The 24,259-nt window shown below is 38.4% G+C and overlaps 1 protein-coding gene across 5 annotated transcripts in view; it reads left to right on the top strand.

Moving 5' to 3' along the window:
- The first annotated feature begins 304 nt into the window (after nucleotides 1-304).
- The window catches only part of ATG10 (autophagy related 10), a 189,972-nt gene continuing 166,017 nt past the window's right edge, over nucleotides 305-24,259 (top strand). Inside the window, exons 1-2 of one of the 5 annotated variants that reach the window (XM_081132574.1) lie at nucleotides 305-410; nucleotides 12,019-12,138. In XM_081132574.1, the coding sequence (XP_080988700.1) occupies nucleotides 12,031-12,138 (108 nt within the window). In that variant the 5' untranslated portion in view covers nucleotides 305-410; nucleotides 12,019-12,030. Of the gene's footprint in view, nucleotides 411-10,037; nucleotides 10,087-11,135; nucleotides 11,222-12,018; nucleotides 12,139-22,710; nucleotides 22,752-24,259 lie in introns of those variants that run through there. The other 4 variants (XM_081132576.1, XM_081132575.1, XM_081132579.1 and 1 more) reach the window with 4 other exon arrangements.

The raw sequence follows: 24,259 nt of genomic DNA, 5'->3' as shown, positions 1-24,259 counted from the left end.
CGGCCGCGGGCGGCGGGAGGTCACACCGTAGGCCCCGCCCCGCGCTGGGGCCCCTGGCGTCCCCCCCGAGCGAGGCGGCCCTCGGTGCGCCGGCGGCGCAGCGCGCATGCTCCAGCTCGGTCGCCCGGGGCGGCGGCGGCGGAGGCGGCGGAGGCGGAGGAGGGGAGGAGGGGAGGAGGGGAGGAGGGGAGGGCCGAGCACCTCCCCCGGTCAGCCTCCCTCCGCGTGGGCTCAGCTCCGCCGCCGCCACCCCCGTGGCTCCCGGGGCCCGTCCCTCTCCTCCCCGAGGCCGCCGGCGGCGCGGCAGCTCGCGCGGCCGCGCGGTCTCGCCCGCTCCCCGCCCCTCCCCCAGCCCCGTGGCCCCGCCCTCGCTGGGCTGGGCGGCGGGGTCAGGGGCCGAGCGGAGCGGGGTGAGTAGTCCCATGGCCTTTGCGGGCCGCCTCCTCCCGGCCCTGCTCCCCGCCGGCCCTCGCTCCCCTCCCGCGACGGGGGACCGGGCGGGTGCAGGCGGGCGGCGGGCAGCCGGGTCCCGGGCTAGAGGCCGGGAGGGGGGCGTCCGCGGGTAACGGGCAGGCCTGGCCCCGCAGCCGCGCCGGAGCCGCAGCTCGGGGCGACCAGCCGCGGGGGTGGGGCGGTGGGGGGCACCCCCTCCCCGGGGCAGCGTCGGGCTGGGCCGCGCGCTCCCCTTCGCGCCGGCAGGTTCGGCCCGCGGCTGAAGCCCGCGCGGGCGGCGGGTCCGCGGGTAACCCTGGGCGGTGGGCGCCGGATTCCTGCCTGCTGCGCCGGCGGGTCCCGCTCAAGTGAAGGGGCTTCAGACTGTCAGGAGCAGTGACCGGGTGTTTATGACCAACGTATCTGAAGTCACGACTGGGCGGGCGGGTAACTGATGTACAGAAACATTTATTATGGTAAACATTAAAACGTCTCCGCAAAGGCAAAAGGATAGCTGCCTGTCTCTTCAAAGTCACAACGGAGCCTTGTCTCACAGACCCCTGAGGATCTGAGGACGGAGGAGTTACTTAGGGCGATGTACTTTTGCTTGACATGACTGCTGACTAGACCCCAGGCTGTGCAGTAACTTTTTTTTTTTTCTAATTGAAATGCAGATTATTTATGGGAGGAAAAAAAAAATACTCCTGAAGGTTGTGGTTTCATTGCCCTATTTCCAAGATTTTTAAATAATTTTTATCATTCAGCTTGTTCCTTCATTTTCAGTTCAATAAATCTTTACCACAGGTTCACTTTGTTTTTATGAATCGTGTTTCTAATTTTTTTAAAAAAATACAACTTGACAATGGCTTCCACTCCTTAGTGGCAAAAGCGGGTTTGCACTTCCCAGGACGGGTCGCGCTCTACATCATGGGGCCCTTGTTGCTTCTCCAGGGTCAAATGTGGACAAGAGGAAACATTTACAAGATGAAAACTTGACCCCCCCGCCAAAAGAAGTTGAGTGTTGAGAAGTTCACATTAAAATCTTGCAATTACAAGGTTTAAGAATTGTTATTGATATTTTAATGGAGGGAACTAGCGGAAACAGTTCCCACTAGTTATGAGTGGAATTCATTTGGATATAGAATGTTACAAAATTGTTTCCCCTCCTCCTTTTCTCTCCTTCTTTCTTTCCTTTCCCCTTTATTTAGGATACAGTTAACTGAGATTTTGCTACATGATGAGGCAATCAAGTTGGGCATAATGTTTTGTGACATTATAAATCGATAGCAGTTCCTAATGTTTATGCATTTTGGAGAAAGATAGGCAACCCCTTAGGAAAATCACGTAGGGTCAAGTTTATATAAGTAGATTATTTAAGACTGGGCTTGATTTGATTAGTAATATCTTTGAAGTCTAGAGATCTGTTCTAGGACTCTAGAGGTAGTGTTTGAATCATAAAGGTAGGGAACCATAACAACAAAATGCCAGGGAGATTATTTGGTGATTATCCCTTGAAAACACGCCTTCAGGTGGCAGGCAGACTGAGTATAAAATGATTGGAAAGTAGGGGAATGGAGAATAAACCCTACCTAAAAGCATCCAGATTAGGGAAAGGTTGCTAAACAACTGTGCAGAATCAGAGTCTCCACTAATGTACCTGACGTCCCAGGCCTTGAAGTGCTTGATCTCCTAGGTGTACAGGACCCAGCAAGAGAACTTACTAATGCAGAGTTACCACTGCCATGTAATAGCTTTCAGAGAAAACTATCACTTCCTCTGAGCTCAAGAACCTACAATGGTTTCCTATTGCCCGCTGCTTAAAATCTCTTTAGAGTTTTAAGGTTATTTATACCCCCCCTTTTCTTGTATTCCTCAATCTATACTCCACAGTTACACTCTTTTCCTGTGTACTGTGTTTCATTACAACCTGTTCCTAGGTTCACTGCCCATCCCCACCCCCACTAACCCTCCTCCTCCCTTTATGTGTTGTAGCTCTGCCTTTCAGTATCTTATAATTCAAGGATTATCTGAACTGTAACTCCTCTAGGGCCCAGGCTCTGGTTCCAGGCCGCCTTAGGTCACATTGCCACATTTAACAGCTGTGTTACCTTGGACAAATTACTTAAACTCTCTGTCCCAATTTCCTCATCTGTAAAATTGAGAAAATAATAGTAACTACCTCAGGGTTGCAGTGAGGTTTTAACAAGTTAATACAGTTTTTGATGTATCGTAAGAGCTCAGTACATGCTATTATAATTATTATTTTAATCCATACTAATTATTTAAACTAGTTATACAATTTATCACTAGTTTTTATTGTCTTTTAATCTCTAATGTTCTTTCCAGTTTGAGTGTTTTCTTACAAATTTGATTACAAATTGATGTTGGAGACCATATATTATATTCTTTAAAAAAAGTCTCTTAAAGTTCTCCCAGGATGATTCTGGGGATTCAGTATAATATTTTTTCTATCTTACTATCTAGTTTACTTTTCTTTTGGTTTTCCATTTTACTTCTGTTGCTTGTATTTTAAAATTTGTACCCTATTTGATTCTAAAAGTATTTGAGGTAGCTTATGATCTATCTGTAATACAATAACATACAAAATAAAGATAAATCAGGGTCATGAAAATAAGCTTAAATAGAAAGACTAGAGTGTGTTATACTGAAATACATACTATGAAAAGTTGTGCAATTGTTCAAAATGGACCACAACTAGGTTCTGAGCTTCTTGATGGTCAGAGGAAAGAATCCAAAATACTACTTCCTCGGTTAAAACACAGCTTCCTTGGAAGTAAATATTTAGTGAGTGAAATGTAGGTTGTGATAGCAGATTTCAAAGATAGGCTAAGAAACCCTAGGGTTAAATTTTCTGGACTTTGTTAAGCCCCAATGTTTTACAAAGGGGACTTAATTGGCATTTCTATGGGACCATCTTATACATTGTAAGATGCTTATTGTACCTCATTCCTGAACACCAACAGGCAATGGCAATAAAAACTACAGCCCTTTGTGTTTGAGATAACCCAGTGTGATCTCATTTATTTCCAGACATGCCCTTTGAAACTGGTCCCCCCTGATGCTGGGGACCATTGAACCTTACCTGCTCATGCTTTACCAGCCTATGCTCCATCTACTGCCACTTTTTTTTTGTTTGTTTTTTTCAAACTTAGTACACTCTTTTCAGGCCTTGTCTTCCAGGAGCTCTTCCATCTTTTGAGCATGCCTTTGTTTGTCTCCACTTTGTAGGCCCTTACTCAAATTTCAAAATTCAGTTCTTTAGGAATGGAACTCAAATCTTCCAGACTCCATGTTTTGGAGCCTTCTCTGATTTTACCAGGAAAACTTTCATACTCCTTCCTGTAAGGACACACATGGGGGAGGGGGGACTTTTGTCCCTTGTCCAATCTGACCGGTTTGCCAGGTGGGCTCCTCCCATTTTATGGTCACCGTCTTAGTTACTACTGTGCATGCCTCGTAGTAGAGGCATCTGCCTTTGAGCCATCTTGACTTCTGCTGGGCATGCGCCAAGCAGAGACCTTTCCTTTTTATTGTTTTTATTCCTCTCCCACGAATGACCCATCATGACCCTTTCTGCCCACTTTGAGGATTAGGTCCCGTTGCAGCATTGCCCCCGGGGAGCCTATGAATGCTGCAGCTTCCTGGTGAAGCAGGCTCGGGTCGCATTCATTTCTCCAGCCGATTAGGCTTCCTAATGTCTGATCCCCTTTGCTCCCTTCCTTTATCAATGTCCAGCTCCTGCGCTAGCACTCACCCTCCCGTCTGTTGCCTCTACTGCAGAATTTGTCTCTACTGTTATTACATGCTCGAGTTCCCTTTCAGGTTTTCCTTCTCCAGCTTCCTTTCTAATCTCAGCTCTTGTTCCCCACCCTCACCTCTTGCTTCTGGAATATGGGTTTTTCGTTTTTCTTTTCAATTGGGAACATAAAGTAGGTAATTTCTAAGTTTTTCTCCTGATTCCCAGGGTAAGCCCACTTCAGAAGCAAACTTTCCCTCTTCCTCTTTAGCACAGTGCTCGTCTTTCTTACGGTGCAGGAGCTTCTTGTAGGCCCAGTGCTGTTATTGATGTTTTTGGTTTTCTTATCTTGACAGAAGGGGGAGGTGTATAGGGATGGTGTTGACTTGGTCAGAGTGTGCAAGCTCCCTGTATCCCCCTCACTACACCCAGAGGCCTCGGTGTTGGATTGGAGAGCAGGTTGGGGAACAACCCAATATGTGAAGGATAGATCTTTTCTGTACTCAAGAGAGGTCCTTGCTTTCCTCTTGCTTTATCTTTTGCTCTTGTGTTTATAATGAGGGGAATATTTTGGTGTGATTTGAAATAATTTATAGTTTTTTGAGATTTTGGGGGAAGGGGTAGAGGTGAAACCATTCTGAGGCTCATCCTGTGCCCACAGCTCCGTATAAATGACTTTATATCACAGTATGCAATGCCCCACTTGGCTTCACTTTTCACTTCTGGCCATAAACATTATATTATTTGGAGACAACTGCCTTGAAAGAGAATTATCAATGGGTATTGGAAACCAGTAGGGGGAGGGGGCAGCTCAGGTTCTTTTTTTGAAGGAAATATAGAATGGGGGACAGTGAGATGTCCTCTTACCCTCTTCCTAACTGGAGCTCTGGCTGCAGAGGTCATAGCAAACTCAGTGACCAATAACGATCCTTTAATTCCAGTCTAGATACAATGTTGTATCTCATTTAAACTTTGACTTGGGATATGTGTTTCAGTGGGAAGGCAAGAAGGGAACACTGAGCCTGTTCAGCTGCTGTCATGACTGAACAGACATCCTCTCTTTTGCTGCTATCCTATTTATTAGATTACCTGGGCCATGCTTGCTGTGCCCTACTTAGGCCTTTCACTAGCCCCATCAAAAAGATCTATTTTTTGTCTCAGTTTTCTAGCACTATTCCTCCTCCTAAGTATTTCTGGTGTAATTATAAATGCTTATTTGGGGCCTTCAAAATCAGGTAATCCTTCTGGTCTGGGCCGAGGATTCCACATTTAAATTTGTAACCTGGGTGCTTCTTTGCTCTCTAAAATTTGAGGACCATTGCCCAAGGACCCCACTAGGTAAGTGATTAACTAATTAAATGAATTCAAGCCAAATTCTCATAAAGGTAATGGGTTGAGTTTACCTTCCAGGTAGTAATTGTGTGCTTTATTAGGAAAGAGTCTAAATCTAAACTTATAATAATGTAAAATTGTTGCAGGGAGGGACAAGTATAGATGAAGTGGCTTACTTATATTAGTTAAAAATGATCTTTAATGTTTAAAAGTATGCATAGTATGTTCTGTGATAATCACATTTTTACAAATGATCCTAAATTCTGGGAAAATTTAGTTATATTTCTTGAAGTGTTTTAGTCTCATTATGACTCTGATACACATTGATTTATAGATTCATCAAAAGAAATGTCTCTGACCAAAAAAAAAAAAGTATCAGTTCTCCACACATTAGATTAAAAAATCACATAAAAAATGTGGAGCATGGTAGTGAAAAAAATTGTTTTTAATTAAAAAGGATCATTTGAACAATGATTATACACTGTGTTAGAATTCACTGGGGCTGCTTTTCTGAAAAAGTATATTTAATAGCAGCAGAATAAGCTTCTTCACACTGTCTTGTCTTAGGGCTAACGAGTAGTTTAGAAAGACTGTTTTCAGTTGGTGGGGAAAAAAATTATTCTACCTTTCCAATTTGTAGCCTCTGCTGAAGTAGTTAAAGAAAGGTTTTGATTGAGCTTAAAAAAAAAATCAAGGAGTTGTTCAGCAAGACTGAGACTCAAGCAAAATAGATGTGTTAACAACTCATACTTTATGACAGGAAACAGCTCTGACTCATTTCTAACTTTTACTTATAAGAAGAAATGAGAGGCTCGTTGTTTAGGATGAGATGAGAATTAGAATTTGCCTTTTTACTGAGAGTTCACCCTTGCCCTGTTGTCACCTCTAGTCTAAATTTAAGATAGCTTAAGTGTGAAAACGTGGACAGTTCACATCTAAGGTTTTTCATTTGCAAATTAAGGATGATTTTTGACATCATTGCTTAATAAGCTGAAGTTGTGGTTATTTCCATTTTGACCATAATTTCAGCCATCTCATAATTGGAAGTTTTAAGATTCTAATTTCTGCCTCTACTAGTCTATGAACTTGGTAGGGGACCAGAGAATACTCAACTTGAAAAGTACATATAAAAATGTTGATTGTATTTTATTTTTATTTATATATTATTTATTTATTTTTTATAATGTTTTTTTTTTAATTGATTTTTTGAGGAAGGGAGAGAGAGAGAGACATCGATGTGAAAGAGAAACATCCATCAGTTGCCTCCTGCATGCACTCTGGGGATCGAACCGACAACCCTTTAGTGCATGGGGCAACACTCAACCAACTGAGCCACACTGACCAGGGGGCCAGGGCTTTACTTTTATTTTTAATGAGGTGAAATATTCTTACTTGTACAAAGAGACAATAATTATTCAATAATATTTCATTATGGCACATTACAATGGTTTGAATTGAGATGGATGTCATTTTAATATAGTATAGTTCCTAATTTTGTAATCAAGCCATAAGTGTTTGTATTATTGTATGTAACATCCTTCAGCAAAGTCTAGTCCTTAGATAATTTTAAAAGTATTCAACCAAATATTAATTAGTGCTTTGATGTTTACTCATCTTGCTAGTGGCACAGTGCTGTTAATTAAATAAACTATGGCTATTGAGTGAAATTTTATGTTTCAACTAACATTTTGAATAGTTCAGTAAACCTCAAGTAACTGGAGGGCTTAGGGAATGGACTGTTTTTACTTAGTTCAATTTTGTTATTAAGTGATGGTTTGTTTGAAATTTATAAAATATTCCAAGATATATTAGTATTCTTTATGAATTAAATTCAGTTTTTCTTTGATTGAATATCTTTCAATATATGTCAGGGTCATCATATAGTTGGAAAAGCTATTTCTCTGACTGTACAATTTCATTTTTTCTATTCCAGTTCTGTAACCTTTCACTCAGTGATTGAATGTATTCTGTTATCATCTGTGTAATATTGATTTGCAATCAATATTTTCAGCCCGGATTTTTTTTTCTTTTTTCTGAGTTCCAGATCCATGTCAAAATGCCTGTTAGATATCATCACTTGAGTATTCCACAGACATTTATTTATTTAGGTGAAATCTTTTCTTTAAAATTTTATTTTTCAATTACAGTTGACATTCGATATTATTTTATTTTAGTTTCAGGTGTACCGCATGGTGGTTAGACAATTATATAATTTCCAAAGTGATCCCTCTGATAATTGAAGTACTGACCTGTCACCATACATAGTTTTTACAATATTATTGACTATATTGCTTATGCTGACCTTTACATCCCATGACTATTTCGTAACTACCAATTTGTACTTCTTGATCCCTTCAGCTTTTTTATCTATCCCCCAACACCCCTCCCCTCTGGCAACCATCAGTTTGTTTACTGTATCTAGGAGTTTGTTTCTATTTTGTTTGTTCACTTATTTTGTTCTTTAGATTCCACAAATAAGTGAAATCATATAGTATTTGTCTTTCTCTTCTGCTTATTTCACTTAGCATACCCTCTAGGTCCTTCAATGTTGTTGCAAATGGTAAGATTTTATTCTTTTTTTTTTACAGCCAAGCAATATTCCATTGTATAAACGTACCGATACTTTTTTATCCACTCATCTATTGCTAGCCACTTGGGTTGCTTTCATATCTTGGCTATTGTAAATAATGCTGCAATTAACTTAGGGGTGCATATATTCTTTCAAATTAGTGTTTTGGGTTTCTTTGGGTATATACCCAGAAGTGGAATATCTGGGTCATAAGGTAGTTTCATTTTTTATTTTTGAGGAACTTCCATACTGTTTTCCATAGTGGCTGCACCAATCTGCATTCCCATCAACAGTGCACAAGAGTTCCCTTTTCTCCACACCCTCTACAGCACTTATTGTTTGCTGATTTATTGGTGATAGCCATTCTGACAGGTGTGAGGTAATACCTCATTGTGGTTTTAATTTGCGTTTTTCTGATGATTAGTGATGTTGAGTATCTTTTCATATGTCCATCGGCCATCTGTATGTCCTCTTTGGAAAAGTGTCTTTTCAGGTCCTCTGCCCACTTTTTAGTTTTTTGTTTTTTTTTTTTGGTGTTGAGTAGTATGAGTTCTCTATAAGTTTTGGATATTAACCCCTTATCAGATGTATCATTGGTGAATATTTTCTCCCATTCTGTAGGTTGTCTTCTTGTTTTGTTGATGGTTTCCTTTGCTGTGCAAAACCTTTTTAGCTTGATGTAGTCCATGTGTTTATTTTTTCTCCTGTGACCCCTGCGCAAGGAGATATTCATCCTCAAATGGCTTTCCTTCCATTGCAAGGGGCAAGGTGTCCATTGTATTGTTCAAATCCATCTCCTGTGCTGTTGACCACATCTCCTCCCAAACCCTTTGATATTGCTTCATCAGTCACTTTCTGTCTTCTCTATTTTCACCTTTTTACCCCTCTCTTTACTCAGCTTAAACATATATATATAGATTTTTTTTCCTTGGGAAAAACAAAATTCTCTTTCAAGCCTGTGCACTGCTTCTGTCACCAATTTGTATGTATTTTTCAACCAAGCACTTTGAAAAAGTAGTCTACAAAGCTTTCACTCTGTCCTTTTAGTTTTCTCCTTAGCCCACCACAACCTGTCTTCTCTCTACTGCTGCTGAAACTGCCCATTGCCTGCTTCATTGCCAGGTTCTGTGGATACTTCAGTCCCTTTATTAATGGGCTTCTCTTCTGTTTTGACATTGCTGATTATTTGTTAGCTATTCTCTATTTCCTTGAGACCTTCATCCCTGGGTTCTATGGCACTGCCCTTGCCAGGATCTCCTCCTAATGCCTGACTATTCTCTAGCTCTTTTGTTGGTTCCTTTTCTATAGGTTCCTGAAATGCTGGTGTTCTGAAGGTTTCTTTCTCAACCCACTGCTCTTCTCACTATGCATTAAGGTTCCTAACTTTTTGGACCTTAAACAACCTGTTGAAAATTATAGAATCTTTCTTTGCCAAAATATAGTTAGAGCACATACATACAAAATTTAATGTAAACTTTCATGATCTTCCAAAAGCCATGTTAAGAATCTGCTATATTCATTCAAGCCCGGTGATAGTTATCCTTATGGCTTCATTTGCCTCTTTTGTACAGATGACTTCCAAATCTCTTAAATTGATCTTGGCCTCTCACCATAACTTAAGATGCATATTCTTCCTGCATTCTTTCATTACCTTGGTTCAGATCCTTATAACCTTTCACCGAGACCACTGCAACAGCTTCTAACTCTTCTCCCTGCCTTCAGGCTTGTGTCCCTTAGATCATCCTCCACAAAGTCTCCAATGATTTATTACTCTGACCTTTTCAGCTCTAAGGTCTGATTCTCTATTTCCTATGGAAATAGTCCAGACTCTTGCATGACACACATCCTCCCATACCATCCTTCCTTTGTGAGGGATCCTTGTACCTACTATAATCTGTGCATGTCTTCGTTACTGTATAGACTTTAAATAGAAGTTCTCTTTTTCAGTGCTATCAGAATTGAAAGTTGAGCAGTTAATTGAAGAAATTGATTAAAGGTAAAGTTATCAAAAAATAATACATGCAAAAAATGTTATGGATAAGCAAGAAATTAGATATAAAGGAAAATGCTAAGGAGCATTTAAGTTATCTTCTGCTTAAGGTTTATATTCTACAGAAGAGTAGAATTTACAAACTTCTGTAAAAATTCATTTATGCCAATGTTAGATTTTTCTTTATTCTGATGAATCTTTTACTAAATTAAAAAAAGAATAGTACTTTTATGTTAAAAATACATGCATACTTAAAACATTTTATTTCAACTTAAAGCATATAAAGACATTCATTTGCATTTTTTTTCATATATGTCCAAGGCATTTCTTTCCGTATGGGTACTTGATTGGAATTCATTGTTCATTCTTGATTAAACTGAACCCAGAATGCATCCTCTAGCTTTTTGTTTGAAATGAAAGTTTACATTTAAGTGAAAGAACTTAAGCCACTTGTGCAGCAATCTGAGTGCAGCTTTGTATGAGTGCAGTCATAGCTTTGTATGATCCTTGCCCCACCACCAATTTTCAGTTGCATTGTCCATATCTAGTTCAATAGTAGTTTGCTTTTCTAACGGAGACTTATTTTATAAAGTCTTTCCAAGGCATAAAATCTTAGAAGTAATAGTTGTCTGTGTTTTTAAATTACATTTTATTGGTTTGGTTAGTGTAGCATTTCATTAAAGTATACTTATAATACAAGAATGTGGTTTATGAACACACCCTCACTGAGGGGAGTAGAGGTTGCTTTATGATCAGAATGCTGTAGATATTAGTCATTTTATAGAGGGAATGGATATTTGCTTATTAACATGGCAAAGTTGGTTGAATGGAGGTTAGTTAAGAGAGTTTCTACTGTAATTATTTTTATTGCTTATCTCCCTTTATTACAATATGAGTTCATATAAGGCAAGGACTATATATATTTTTCATTTTTGTATATCTAACTTTTACCTATGCACAGTGAATATTATATTATATTATTATAATATATTATATTTATTATATTATTATATTAGTAAATATTATATTTGTTGGATGAACAAATTCTTATATAGGTCATATAAATGTGAATACTCAGAAAGAACACTGGACTAGGACTCAGCTAGTATAGACAGATCATTGGCCCTGGAGCCCAACTGAGGTTTGAATCCTTTCTCATTTATATTCTTGAGCAGATTACATTGTCTTTTTCATTTGCCGAATGGGGAAACAATAAGTTTTGGACTGCATGGGGATTAAGTGGGAATATGCAGTGTCTAGCATAGTACTTGACAAAGTAAGCAGTCAACAAGTACCAGTTGTCCTGACAATGCCTGTCACTAATGAGAATGAGGGAATTCTCTTGTTCTATCTTTCCTCATCGAGACACTTGAACGACATAATCTGTGAATTTTCCTCCAGTTCTAAAATACTCTTTCTAGAAACAATGTTTTATTTTTTGTACAGGTTTATATAACAAATACATGGGTAGTCCTTGATTTGTCGCATTTATGGAGCACAGTAAAGTAGGTAACTCATTTCTTCATCATAACATTACACCTTGAAAAACAAATATTTTCAGATTTTAGACATTTGTTAGTTGAATTCTCTAATAAAGTGTGAAGAACAGCTTAGCTTTACTAATCACTGTCATACTATCTACATAAAGTTAAAGTAGGAGGTAGAAAAGGAAGTTCGGAGGAGGTTGGAAGCATTAGCTTAGAAAAAGTGAGATAAAATAAACTTTGAAACTAAATTTATGGATATGTGCCTCCTGATTAAAAAATGGAGATAGGATGAGAAAGATGGAAACAAAACGTGTGTTTTTGGAATAGCTCTGAGATTGTTTTCCATTTTATATTCCAAATTTTGCTTTGTTTAAAGAAATAAGTGAATTAGCAGAATTCCTTTCAATATTCATTCTATAGCTGATACTAATGCTTAGTTTTTATATTGCAGTTATTATTTGGTATGGAAGAAGATGAGTTTTTTGAAGAAAAAACATTCCAGCATTATTGTGCAGAATTCATCAAACATTCACAGCAGATAGGTGATGGTTGGGAATGGAGAACTTCAAAGGTAAGAACAGATCATTTTATTTTCTATTTTGATGGAGTTGTCTTTCTTTTATTTTTTCCCCCCAAGTAAACCCTTAGTAATTAAAACTAATGTATGAAAGCTAGCTTGATTTAGTAAAAGGCTTAAATTGAAGAATGTTTTAAAACAGATGTCCCTTTCATTACTTCAACTATAGGTACTCATTATAATTAGGCTAATGAAGTATTATCTAGAAAAGTCTTTAGGTGACTTGCTTTAATTTAATAGATAAGAATGCTTAGCATATTAATTATCTGAATATAAACAGATGCTTCTGTGAAGCTTCTAACCATTTGTTTACACTACTCATTTTCTTAGGAAGCTATCTTTGTCCAGAGAGTGAAAAGATAACCCTGAAACGAAACCACAAACAATCACAAATTCTGAAATATTGGGGACTGTGTTAATTAGGATTTTTTTGTTTTGTTTTGTTAGTTTTTTCCTTTTCCTTTATTGACAAAATTGGGAATTTTTTCATAGTGTAAACACATTTTGAAACATTCTTTCTTTTTGTTCTATTCAATAATAATGAAAAATGGCTCATTTATTCTCACACATGTATTTAGTAAGGTTCTCTGCCAAAAACTTTTAAAGAGTTCCTTGAAGTCCCTTTCATAGAGAGTGAGTTTTCTCTACTTGCCATTGTATTTGATTCCTGAAAAAGTGATGAATCTTGATTCTCTGCTGATTGGCTCTGTTTCCTGTCTGCACTTTGAGACTCATGAACAGCTCTGAGCTGATTCCTGGGATTGAGAACTAGGCCAGGGAAATGCATGTCTTGATCGGGTCTAGAGTGTCGCTGGGGAGAGAAGCTATCATTTCTTCTTGGGTCATATGTCAGCTAGGCTTTGACGGGGTGGCTCATGGATGGTTCAGAGGTGTGGTAGAGTCCAGCTCCACTATCTCAGTTAGGGACGGACTGGACGGTCTATACACCCCTAGGGCATCTCCTGCTCCAGGATAATGACTTTACTGGCAGTTTTTACTGATTTTTTTTCTTATTTTATAATTTTGTTTTCTATTGTGTTTGCATTTTTATTTATATTATTTCTTCTATGATTATTATTAATATATGAAAGAACTGCTAATTTTTGTATATTAATTTGGTAACTATTCAATCACTGATTTTTCCTTGTAGTTTTCATAATATTTCAGTGATTTCCCTATAATCTTCTAGGTAGAGTGAGGTCATCTACAAATACAGAGGTTTCTGTTGCCGTATTTGTAATATTTCTATTATTTTATGAATTGATTAGAAAAAATGTTATGTAATAGCGATAAATGTTCTGTTTGCCTTCATCCTGATCTTAATATTAATACTTCTGATATATAATAATTAAACACAATCATTGGTAGTTTATTCATTGAACGGGTGAAAATTTATGACCCTTTTTGACCTGTAATAAATTTGTGTGGCTACTCCTTGGGAACTTACCCTTTTTGATTTTTAAAAAAAGAAACTTTTCTTTTATCTTAACCTGGAGGCTGAATGATATAGATTCCTGTTACCATTTCTGTGACCTAGCAGAATGAGGGAGAAGGTTAGGGAGGGAGCTGGAACTAGACTGCATTTGTGTTTGTGTATGTGTTGGGGGTGGAGGTGAGGCACTGGGGAAGATCTCCAGGAGGGAAATTTTATCTGCCAGAAGTTTCTTCACTAAATTTGTTGAAACTAGTTCCCCATGAACCAGTTTCCAGGATTTGTTTATATTCTTGTTCTGGCCTCTGCTTCAGGGAAGGGTATGGCTAAGTCTAACTTTTTGTTTGCTGATACTGTCTGCAGAGTTAGGAGTTTCCTACCCTTTGGGGTGAGAATTGCACCTTTAATTAAGGATAGTTCTTTTTAATATGGGGGTAAGCCCATAGATAGTACCAAAACAAAACAAAACAAAACAAAACAGAACACTATTGAGAGAAAAACTATAGCCTTAGGGCAAGGCCTGTAAACTCAAAACTCTGCAGAGACCAGGTGTGGTAATGTAAATGGATAAAGCTGCCAGGGACACGACAGTGTAGACACTGAGTCCTGTGGTCTGTGGCTGACCGGAGTGCTTGGCCTGTTGCAAGGTTGGAAACCTGGGCCCAAGGGTTACCAGATCTTCCAAGAAAAGAAAAAAGGATTTGGGGGGAGAACTCTCTAAAATTTTAAACGTTGGCAAGTAATTAAAAAAGACATTTTTAAAACACAGAGAGGACCAAACCCAGCATGCCAGTAATGCATAATAATGGGGGCTGTGTGTGGTCAGTTGATGATGTCTGGAATTGTGTCTACTTGGTGTGACTGTAGTTTCTCACCCAGCCCTGCCTCAGTACCCACTGTTGATCTGAGTTAGAAAAGGGGGCTTCAGGCAAACAGATTCCTTCCTTCTAAATTTGGGATATTAGTATTTTTGCTAAGTAATTCCAGGAGTCCTGACCACTTTTATGAAGGAAATTGTACACCAGTCACTTGGTTGTTTCCCTCAAACCTTCCATCTCTATTAATATGTCAGTCTTTTTGTGGGACTGTTTGGAGACAAACTTAAACTGCTGTTTTACTTTTTAGGCTCTAGAAACTTATTTTTATTAAAAAAATATTGTATTGAAATACGATTAGAAAACAGTAAACTGCACACATTTAAAGTGTATAATTGGTAAGTTTTGACATATGTATAGACCTGTGAACCTTCAACACAATCAAGAAAGTGAGTATATCCATCACCCCCAAAAGGTTCCTTATACAATTTTGTAATACATCCCTTTGCCCCTTCCTGCCCCTGAAAGTTGTTTTTAAAAAGATTCTTGTTTATCTGAATATGTAGAGGCTCCTTTAAAGAGTACACATATTGTCACTCATACTTTCAGATTTGCTTATAAATCACTTTGGCACCATTCATTTTATTTTTTAATATTGAAAGAATTGCAACAATATTTAGAGAATTGGTATAATTCAACTTTATAGATAAGATGAAACATCATTTTTTTCCTGCAAAATTGATAAGAAACGCAGTGTGAATTAATGAAGCATGTAATAATTTTTTAAAAAAATATATATTTATTGATTTCAGAGAGAAGAAGGGAGAGGGGGAGAGGGAGAGAGATATAGAAACATCAATGATGAGAGAGTCATCATTGATCGGTTGCCTCCTGCACGCCCCCAACTGGGGATGGAGCCCGCAACCCGGGCATGTGCCCTGACCGGGAATCTAACTGCAATCTCCTGGATCCTAGGTCGATGCTCAACCACTGAGCCACACCCAGCCAGACATAATTTAAAAATTTTTAAAAGAAAGCAGTTTCTGAAAGTAGTCAAAACAGTTCTAATTTCTATATATAAAGGTATGCAGAACAGGAAAATTTTTCTAAATCATTATTTTTCACTGGGGCTGGATGCTGTTGGCGTCTGGCAGGATAATTCTTCTTTTTTCTCTACCCCCAACATTTCCAAACCCTTCAGGTAGGTGGTACACTCTCATTGAGAGCTATTGTTTAACATGATGGTCTGTCTGAAATTAATGATTGTGGTTACGAGCATGGACTTCAGAGTGAGGTAGATCTGGATTCAAATCCCTGCTCTACCATTTACTAGCTGAATATTGGACAAATTACTTAATATGTCAAAACTTCATTTTTTTATCTGTAAGATAAGCATAACAGAAATATCCACCTAATAAGGTTATTATGCAGATTAAAGGAGATTTGCATTGAAAGAGTTTAGCACAGTTTATGGCATGCAGAAGCCATATATGGTTGTAACTTTGAGCTGGTCATTTGAAGTACTCAGGGTCTTTTATAGAATAGTGCTGTTGATGAAAAGGTAGTTAGGATTTAGAAATCTCAAGTAAAGTCTGTTCAGTACTACATATACTATACTGGTCTGTATGGTATTATTCTCTAGGGTAAGTAGGGGGAGCAGAAGATGGCGAATAACAGTGAATGCGACTGTTTGAAACACATTAAATATCTTAAAAGTCCATGAGTTTATAATGTTGAGAGAGAGAAAGAGAGAGAGCATAGAAGATGGGAGAGCAGAACAGTCTCCAAACCTCATTGAACATCATTGGGAATATCTAGGACATCAACTCCTTGTTCTGAAAATTGTTGGTGAGAAAGGAAGAAATAAGCATTTTTCCTGTCTTTCCTATATGAACTATATTTCATGGTAACCAAATAGCCTAATTTGAATTAGGATTTTATCAAGTAGAGAGCTAAACAGAGAATTGGGAGTGAATTTCTGTTAGATGATAACATCTTGAATTACACAATCTCATTCTGTTGAGAGATTTCATTTATTTTGGAAGCATCATATTATTAAAGAGCATTAAATAACACACGCACATGCATGCACGCACGCACACAGGTCCTTCAGGAAGGGTGGGCATCTTACTTGCTCAGGATGTTTGAGCATAGTCTCTGACCAATCACTGACCACAAAGCTGTGCATAAATGAAGAATCAGAAGAAAACCAAACCAACCCCAAAGCTATGCATAGATGTAATGCTGAGAGAAAGAAGCCAGACTGAAAAGAGTACAACTTTTTTAGCCTTGAGCTGTGTATGCATAGCTGAGGAGCCTGAACTGTATTCTGAAATAATGGAGAACCACTGAAGGATTTTAACCAGGGTTCAATGGATTGGAATTGCATTTTATAAGATCACTTTGGCAGGGTGAAAGGCAGGTTGGCAGAAGGCAAGATGTGAGACAGAAAGCAGAAATAATGGCCTGAACCAAGACAGTGGCAATGGGAAAAGAGGGCAGAGGACGCAGAGGTAAGCCAATTTGAGGGATTTTTAAAGGTGAAATAAACTGATAGAATGATCCATTAGGTCTAAGTATTGAAGAGACAGGAGTAAAAAGCCTTCAGGTTTATGGCCTGAGCCAGGAGGATGGTGGAGTCATCTACTACAATAAAGAATTCAACTAATAGGTTGAAAGATGATGAGCTCAGTTTTGGTCATGTGGAGTTGGAGGTCAACAGAAATCTAATCTGTGAGATTGCTTATGTAATTAAATGTTGTGTAAAATCTGTTGTTTAGAAAAAGATACGGAGTATATGGAAATATGGGACTGTAGCAGTCCGAAGACCTGGGTTCTTGCTCCAGTCCTAGCTCAAAGTTGGAGAAGTCAATTGTTATCTTGTTGCCTAAGTTTATTCATTTGCTCTAGTTATCTTGAACAGAATGAAGAAAATACAACTGCCCTGTATATACTTATATGAATGTCATGAGCATGAAAAGATGCTGTAAAACAGGAATACATGTGATTGCTGCTAGAGCACACAATTTGTTCTAGAAATTGTAACTACTACAATATGACCAAAACAAAGCCATAAATATTGAAAAAGAAAACATATTTTCATTATGTCAGATGACATGGAAAGCACCAAAGAATTATTTTAAAAAGTACTAGAAGTACTAAGACAACTAATTTAAATAATGAGTTACAAAATATACCAACATGCCCAGCTAGTGTGGCACAGTGGTTGAGCACTGACCCATGAACCAGGAGATCGTGGTTCAGTTCTCAGTCAGGGCACATGCCTGGGTTGTGGGCTCTGTCCCCAGTAGGGAGTGTGCAGGAGGCAGCCAATCAATGACTCTATCACATCATTGATGTTTCTATCTTTCCCTCTCTCTGAAATCAATGCAAATATATTTTTTTAAAAAACCCCAAAACAAAAAACAAAATAAAATTTTTAAGTGAATGTCTGTTGTGTTCCTAAAAGAGAAGACAATGTTGTAGATACGTAATTTCCTCCAAATCTATAAATTTAAAAGAACAACCATTGAAATCCCAATTGGGAAATATAGCAACACTTGTTTATCTAATTAAAAGTACCTAAACATGAAAGCCTGCATATTAGGGAAATTCAGCAAAACAACCACAATTGTATTTGGTTAGTGTGATTTGGGTGATTTTTTTTGTTTTTACTAACATTCACAGTCATAATAATGTCTGTAGTTAGAGGTCTTCTCTTAGGCTTTGGAAATAAGCATTTTCTAAATTCAAGCATGAAATTAACCCATAATAGATCAGAACAGATAGGCACATTACCCTAGAGAGAGAGAATGGCTTCCCAGTCTACAAGATTTGACTGTAATCCCATGGCAACCAAAGAGAGACTGGTCAGTTATTAAAAGTTAAAAAAAAAAAGAGTGAAGGAAACATTGGCAGTGTCCATTACACTATTCAAAGAGTGAGTTTCTTACCCTGCAAATTTTAAACAACTTGGCCTCAATGGTAAGACTACCCCTGCTGCAGAACAAGATGTATGATGCCACTCTTAGATTATGCCATTAAATATTTCATTCATACAACTACTCATGAGAATTTGTACTCATTCTGTGCTCACACTATTGTGATTTGCCCACCTACAAAACAAAAATGAATCATCATGATGACAGGAGCATTCCAGTTCATTTGACAATTCTATTTACAGTTATTATAAATTAATAATTGGATTATGATATATCTCTCTCTATATATAGATATCTGTAGGTATATATCTATATAGATATATCCTTTGACATTGCTTGATGTGGATCTTTCTTTGAGAGACAGCTCAATTCCAATCTCTCTGAACCTGAGGGTCAGATCCTGGGCTTGATAAACTCACCCGTGGAAAGAACTTCCTATATGGCTTTTTGAAATACAGCCTGCCAACCTGTCCAGTGAATCCAAACATTACTGTTAGGCAGGAATGTGCTTTTAATTGGTAAAAGTATAAATTACTATCATTATTTAAATTTTACTATATAAATTTATAAAGTATTATACTTTTCCTTTCTCTGATACTCTTGATAATTTTTGAAAATGGCATTAAAATATTTAATTCACAAGTGAAACAACCTGTTCTTCTTGCAATGATTACTTAAGATTTGCATATGCTTAAGTGACAAATCATATCATAACACAATAAATTATGAATGAAAAATCCAGTGTAACTGACTGATTCAGTGTTTATTATAAAAACACAGCATGCTGCTCTAAGTGCATTTTTCTCCTAATCTCCAAAGATAAACTAAAAAAAAAAAAATCTACTTTAGTCTAATCAAGAAACTATATGAATACAATATATTTAATCTTTATCTGGTGGCATTGGGGCCAGAAATGATATCTCATTAACTCATAGTAGATGGCTTAAACACAGAGAATTACAAAAAAACTAATAGCAGCGACTTGCTCACAACCTCTCTAAAAAGGACTATTAATACAGGGATATGTAAAATTTTTTTTAAAATAAGCTAAAGGAAAAAGAATAAAAGTTAAGAAAAAATTAAATATTTCAAACCAACAAATATATTTGTTACTCACATAAAGCACCATTATACTTAAGAAACCTGTGGGAAATGTCTATTTCTTTTAGTAAACCTTAAAATTGTCACTAATAAGCATATTATGTACATGGAAATAAAAAAATTTAAGTAGAAATTTAATATTTTGCTTTTGAAATAAAAATCATTACTTCCAATAACTCAGTGTATAATCACTGCCAAAGTGAATGGGCAAAGTAATGTAACTGTATTTAACATATTAATTCCATTATTTACTCTCAATTCCATTATGTACATTCTAAGTTCAGACAGGCTTCTAGTCTGCCCTGCCTTCTTCCTGCCATGTCCTCTGTGTGTGTGTTCAGCCCCCCATCAGCCCAGGACATGAAGACAGTATGTTTTCCCCAAAGCATGTGGGTAGAAGGCAGCCAGGGTTATTTGCAGGGTTCTAGCCTCTCTGTGGGCTCTCATTTCCAGGATTTCCCTATTACCTTTCTGGTTTTATTGCTGGTCTGCTGCTCAGCCCAACAGAGATGGCTTCCTCAAACTTGCTACTGGCAGTGCTGCTGGACAGCATTTTTTCACCTTGGGCTCCAGATCAATTGAGCCTCTCTGGTCATGAAGTTGTCCCAGCCTGTAGTCCAGGGAGAGCCCCCACCCTGACCACTGGAGAGGGATGGCAATGGCCCCAGTCAGGAGAGCCACAGACTCCTACTGTTCTTACCCGAATTTCAGCAATGTTTCATGAATAAGTGCTTCTTAATATGCTATTTGACTTTGGTAGATTGCCAGATCCCTGAAGTGGTTGTTTTTTGGAGAGGAAGATTTGAAGTCCTCCATATTGAGGCCACATGGTGATTTTAATTTGCATTTTCCTGAAAACTAGTTCATTTTTATACCTTTTAATATGTTTATTAGTTAGTCGGAAGCTTTATTTGTGATTTGTATGGTTAAGTCTTTTGCCCATAATCACTACATAATTTTAAGATTAAATTTAAGTATCACGCCCTTCAGATAGGCAACACTGACCCCAAATTTGGTTTAGGTGCTCCTCTGTATGTCTGTAAAATTGACTGCACAAGTCTATATAGTGACTGTCGGTATACTTGCCTGATTCTCCACAGCAGTCTGAAAGCTTCTTGGCTGCAGGAATTTTTGTTTCTATATCCTTACTTCTACCTTGGTGCTTAACATAGTAAGCCCTCTATATGCATTTGCTTAATTGAATTAAAAAAATATAAACTTCAAGGAGTTCTGCCAGGTTTTTTATTTGTGTAAATACATTTTATTGTATTTCATTTCATTGTATAATAGATTGTTTGAAATAGGAGGGTCATTGACTAGTGTTTAAAAACCCATTTGTTTTAGAAGAATTTTCATTAAATAGTAAAATTCCTTCTTAGTGGAATGAGCCATTGGGTCCAATATTATTGTGTAATGCCATCAGTAACCTCTATGTTCATTGCTGGTAACTCTTTAATCTTTTAGTAGTAATTGACAGGATTGATCCTTCTTTTCTCCTTGCTATACTTCCTTCATTTGGTCCCCTTATTCTCTTGGTTGATCTCCTGTATTACTCTTCACTCCTTTTCAGTCTCTTTTGCTGTTTTATTTTTTCCTCCACAACCTCATGTATTAGTGCCCAGGCTGTCTTATGTCTTATTCCCTTCTCTAACTGTGCTCAGGACTGTGGTGTCATTTAAATTCCATCAAATGCCTCCCAATTGTATATCCCCTGCCCAGACTTCTCTCTTGAATTCCAGATTCATAAGGTTTTATTTTTTCCTCCACAACCTCATGTATTAGTGCCCAGGCTGTCTTATGTCTTATTCCCTTCTCTAACTGTGCTCAGGACTGTGGTGTCATTTAAATTCCATCAAATTACTCCCAATTGTATATCCCCTGCCCAGACTTCTCTCTTGAATTCCAGATTCATAAGGTCAAGTTCTTGTTTGACATTTCTACTTTGATGTCCCCACTTAGATCCTAAAGTCAACAAATCCAAAGTTAAACTCCTAACCTCCCCTTTCCCAAAGTTGCTCACCCAACTCCATCCAAATTAACCTTCTCCTCTTAATAGATGGCAGTTCCATTTTCCAGTTGTTCTAGTACTGGAGTTATTCCTCCACCTTATAATATCCAGAATCATACCATTTCTCATCACTCCCTTGCTACCACTCTGGTACACACCACCATCAACTCTTACTTCAGCTTCAGTTTCCCTCTCTTTCATTCACAACTGACCAGGCACACTGACTTCTTGCTGTTCTTCAGATATACCAGACAGACACTCTTGCCTGAGGGCTTCTGAAGTGGCTGGCCTCTCTGCGGTCTAGAATACTCTTCTTGATATAACTAACTCCCTTTGTCCTCCACACATCCCTCATGTGTCTGCTCATTTGTCACCTTATTGAGGTCTTCTTGATCACCCTATTCAATAGTTCAAACAACCTGGTCCCTCTGCCTCCTAGACTCATTCCTGACACTTCTGATTCCCCTAATCCAGCTCTACATTTTATGTTTCTCATACTACTATTCACCTCTAAGATGCTCTGCAATTTACTTATTATGTTTATTTCTTAATTTTTTTTTCCTGCTCAATCTATAAGGACAATATATATATATTTTAATCCTCACTCAAGGATGTAGTCTCATTGATTTTTAGAAAGAGAGGAAGGGAGACAGCAGGGGCGGGGGGAGGGAGAGAGAGAGAAAGAGAAACATTGATGGGTCACCTCCCGTACACGCCTTGACCTCAGATTGAACTGGAAACCTAGGTATGTACTCTGACTGGGAATTGAACCAGCAACCTTTTGGTGTATTGGATGATGCTCCAATTAACTGAGCTACCCGGTCAGGGCTTGTTTTGTTTGTTGATATGCCCAAAGCAACTAGAATATCACTGGGTATAAAGTAGGCACACAAATATTTGAATGATTAAATATGAATGATTAAATATATGATTTTTCAGAAAAAAAATTCACAATTTATCTGGAAAATTTTATTAGGCAAAAAGTTTTATTTGAAAAAATATGAGAAAAAAATTTAAAAGTCAGTGTTCCTCTTCTATTCCTTAATTGATGAGCTAGGATTTGTGAAAACACCATAAAATTTACACAAAAAGTTAATAAACATCATTCAAATAACCTCTTCAGGGTAGTCTTTTTAATAAAATGGGTATTTCTGTAAAAATGGAATTTTTCTATAATGATATGCAGTATAGTAGAATTTAATGCATACTTTAGATTTTAAAATAACCATGTAACAGTGTGTTGAGTGGTACCTTTTTATCTTGTTCCAGAATTGCAGCTAAGGCCCCAAACTGGAGACAAAAAACTCTAAGTAATGAACTTTTCTATATTTGGATTGCTGTGAATAATCTAGTAGCCACTGGGGCCAGAGCCTGCCTGTGGAGACTGTTCTGAGGAATCATTCCTGAAGGACTGGGATTCTTCACCCCACCCCAATATGAGAATGAGACTCAGAAGTGCAGAGTTAGTAATGAGAAACGATTCCCTCCCCTCCCAGAGCCCCCCTTTCTTCTCCAAAGAAGGGGTTGTAAAGAGTATGGGGGGAGCGGTGCCTACACGTCAGCAGGGAGGTCATTTTCTTGCCTAGTTGAGCATTTGCTTAGCCATGGACTTGCTGCTCTGCCCTTTTCTGTGGGAGCGGGGATAAACAAAGTTGAGAGTGATAGTGGGGAGCAGAGGACACTGTTTAATTTATTTAATACTCTCTCTTCAGAGATTAGCTAGGCTGGACCTATTTTTCCATTGTCCTGTTCAAGAAGGCTGTCAGCCAGGTGGTAAAGGGACCTCAGGAGGTAAAGGGACCTCAGTAGAGGGTAGGTGGTGACTGTGTAGACCAGGTAAATAATCCAGGGGGTGGTCTAACTGCAGGATCCTCTGAAGAGCCCATAAGATAAGTCCATGAGGGAGCTAGCAGCTGCATGCCTGTCAGATGCAGGGACATTGACACCCAATCAATGTCAGCCAGAGAAGCAACAGCCAACGAGAAGACTGTGGCTGCATCCTGTTAAGCAAGGGGATGACCCTCCTTCCTAAGCCATAGGCTCCTGGAAGAAGTAGTAAGGGACAAGGGAGTTTCCCTGAGCAAGACCATGCTTCATTTCTCCATTCCAAGCTGCAGAGAATATGGGTTGAACTACAGGGAAAAACAAGCTTCAAATTGATTTTGAAACTGAAATCTTAAAACTAACAAAAATTAATAAGATTGAGCCTTACTTATTTGGAGGCTAGAGTTCTAATAACTGGCAGCATCTAAAAAGTTATAGACTGCAATCAACTTGTTTAAGGATCAGTTAGGTATTGCAATATAATAAACCTTTACAAAACTTCGTGGCTTAAAACAACAACCATTTATTAATTCTCAGAAGCCTCCAAATTGGCCAGACTCATTCTCCTGATCTGTGACAGCCTCCGTTGATGTCTCCAGGTTGATGTCTTACTTAAGCATCTACAATCAGCTGAGGGTTGTCTGGGAGCTGGCTGGACGAAGATGGCCTCAGCTGGGATGATTTGGCTTGGTTCCGTGTTCCAGCAGGCTAGCCCGAGCATGTTCTCGAGGTGGTAAGGGTCCAAAGGAAGAGAGTAGAAACACTCAAGCACTTCTTTGGATCTCTACTTGAGTTTTCTTAGTTTTCTTAGCTCAGAGTCAGTTGTGGGAAGGCACTACCGAAGGGCAAGAATATAGGGAAGTGTGAAAAATTGGGGTCATTAATGCAATCAGCATGCCACACTTACCATGTGGGAAAGAAAATTCCACACAGGAGAGTTAAGTGCATTTATTGGAAGAAATGAAAGCATTTCATATTTATACAATGAGGATTA

This window comes from Miniopterus schreibersii (assembly GCF_964146895.1).
Source record: "Miniopterus schreibersii genome assembly, chromosome: 3".
In the NCBI taxonomy this organism is placed as follows: domain Eukaryota; kingdom Metazoa; phylum Chordata; class Mammalia; order Chiroptera; family Miniopteridae; genus Miniopterus; species Miniopterus schreibersii.
Note: the sequence above shows the minus strand (reverse complement) of the source record. Positions and strands in the feature narration are given on the sequence as shown.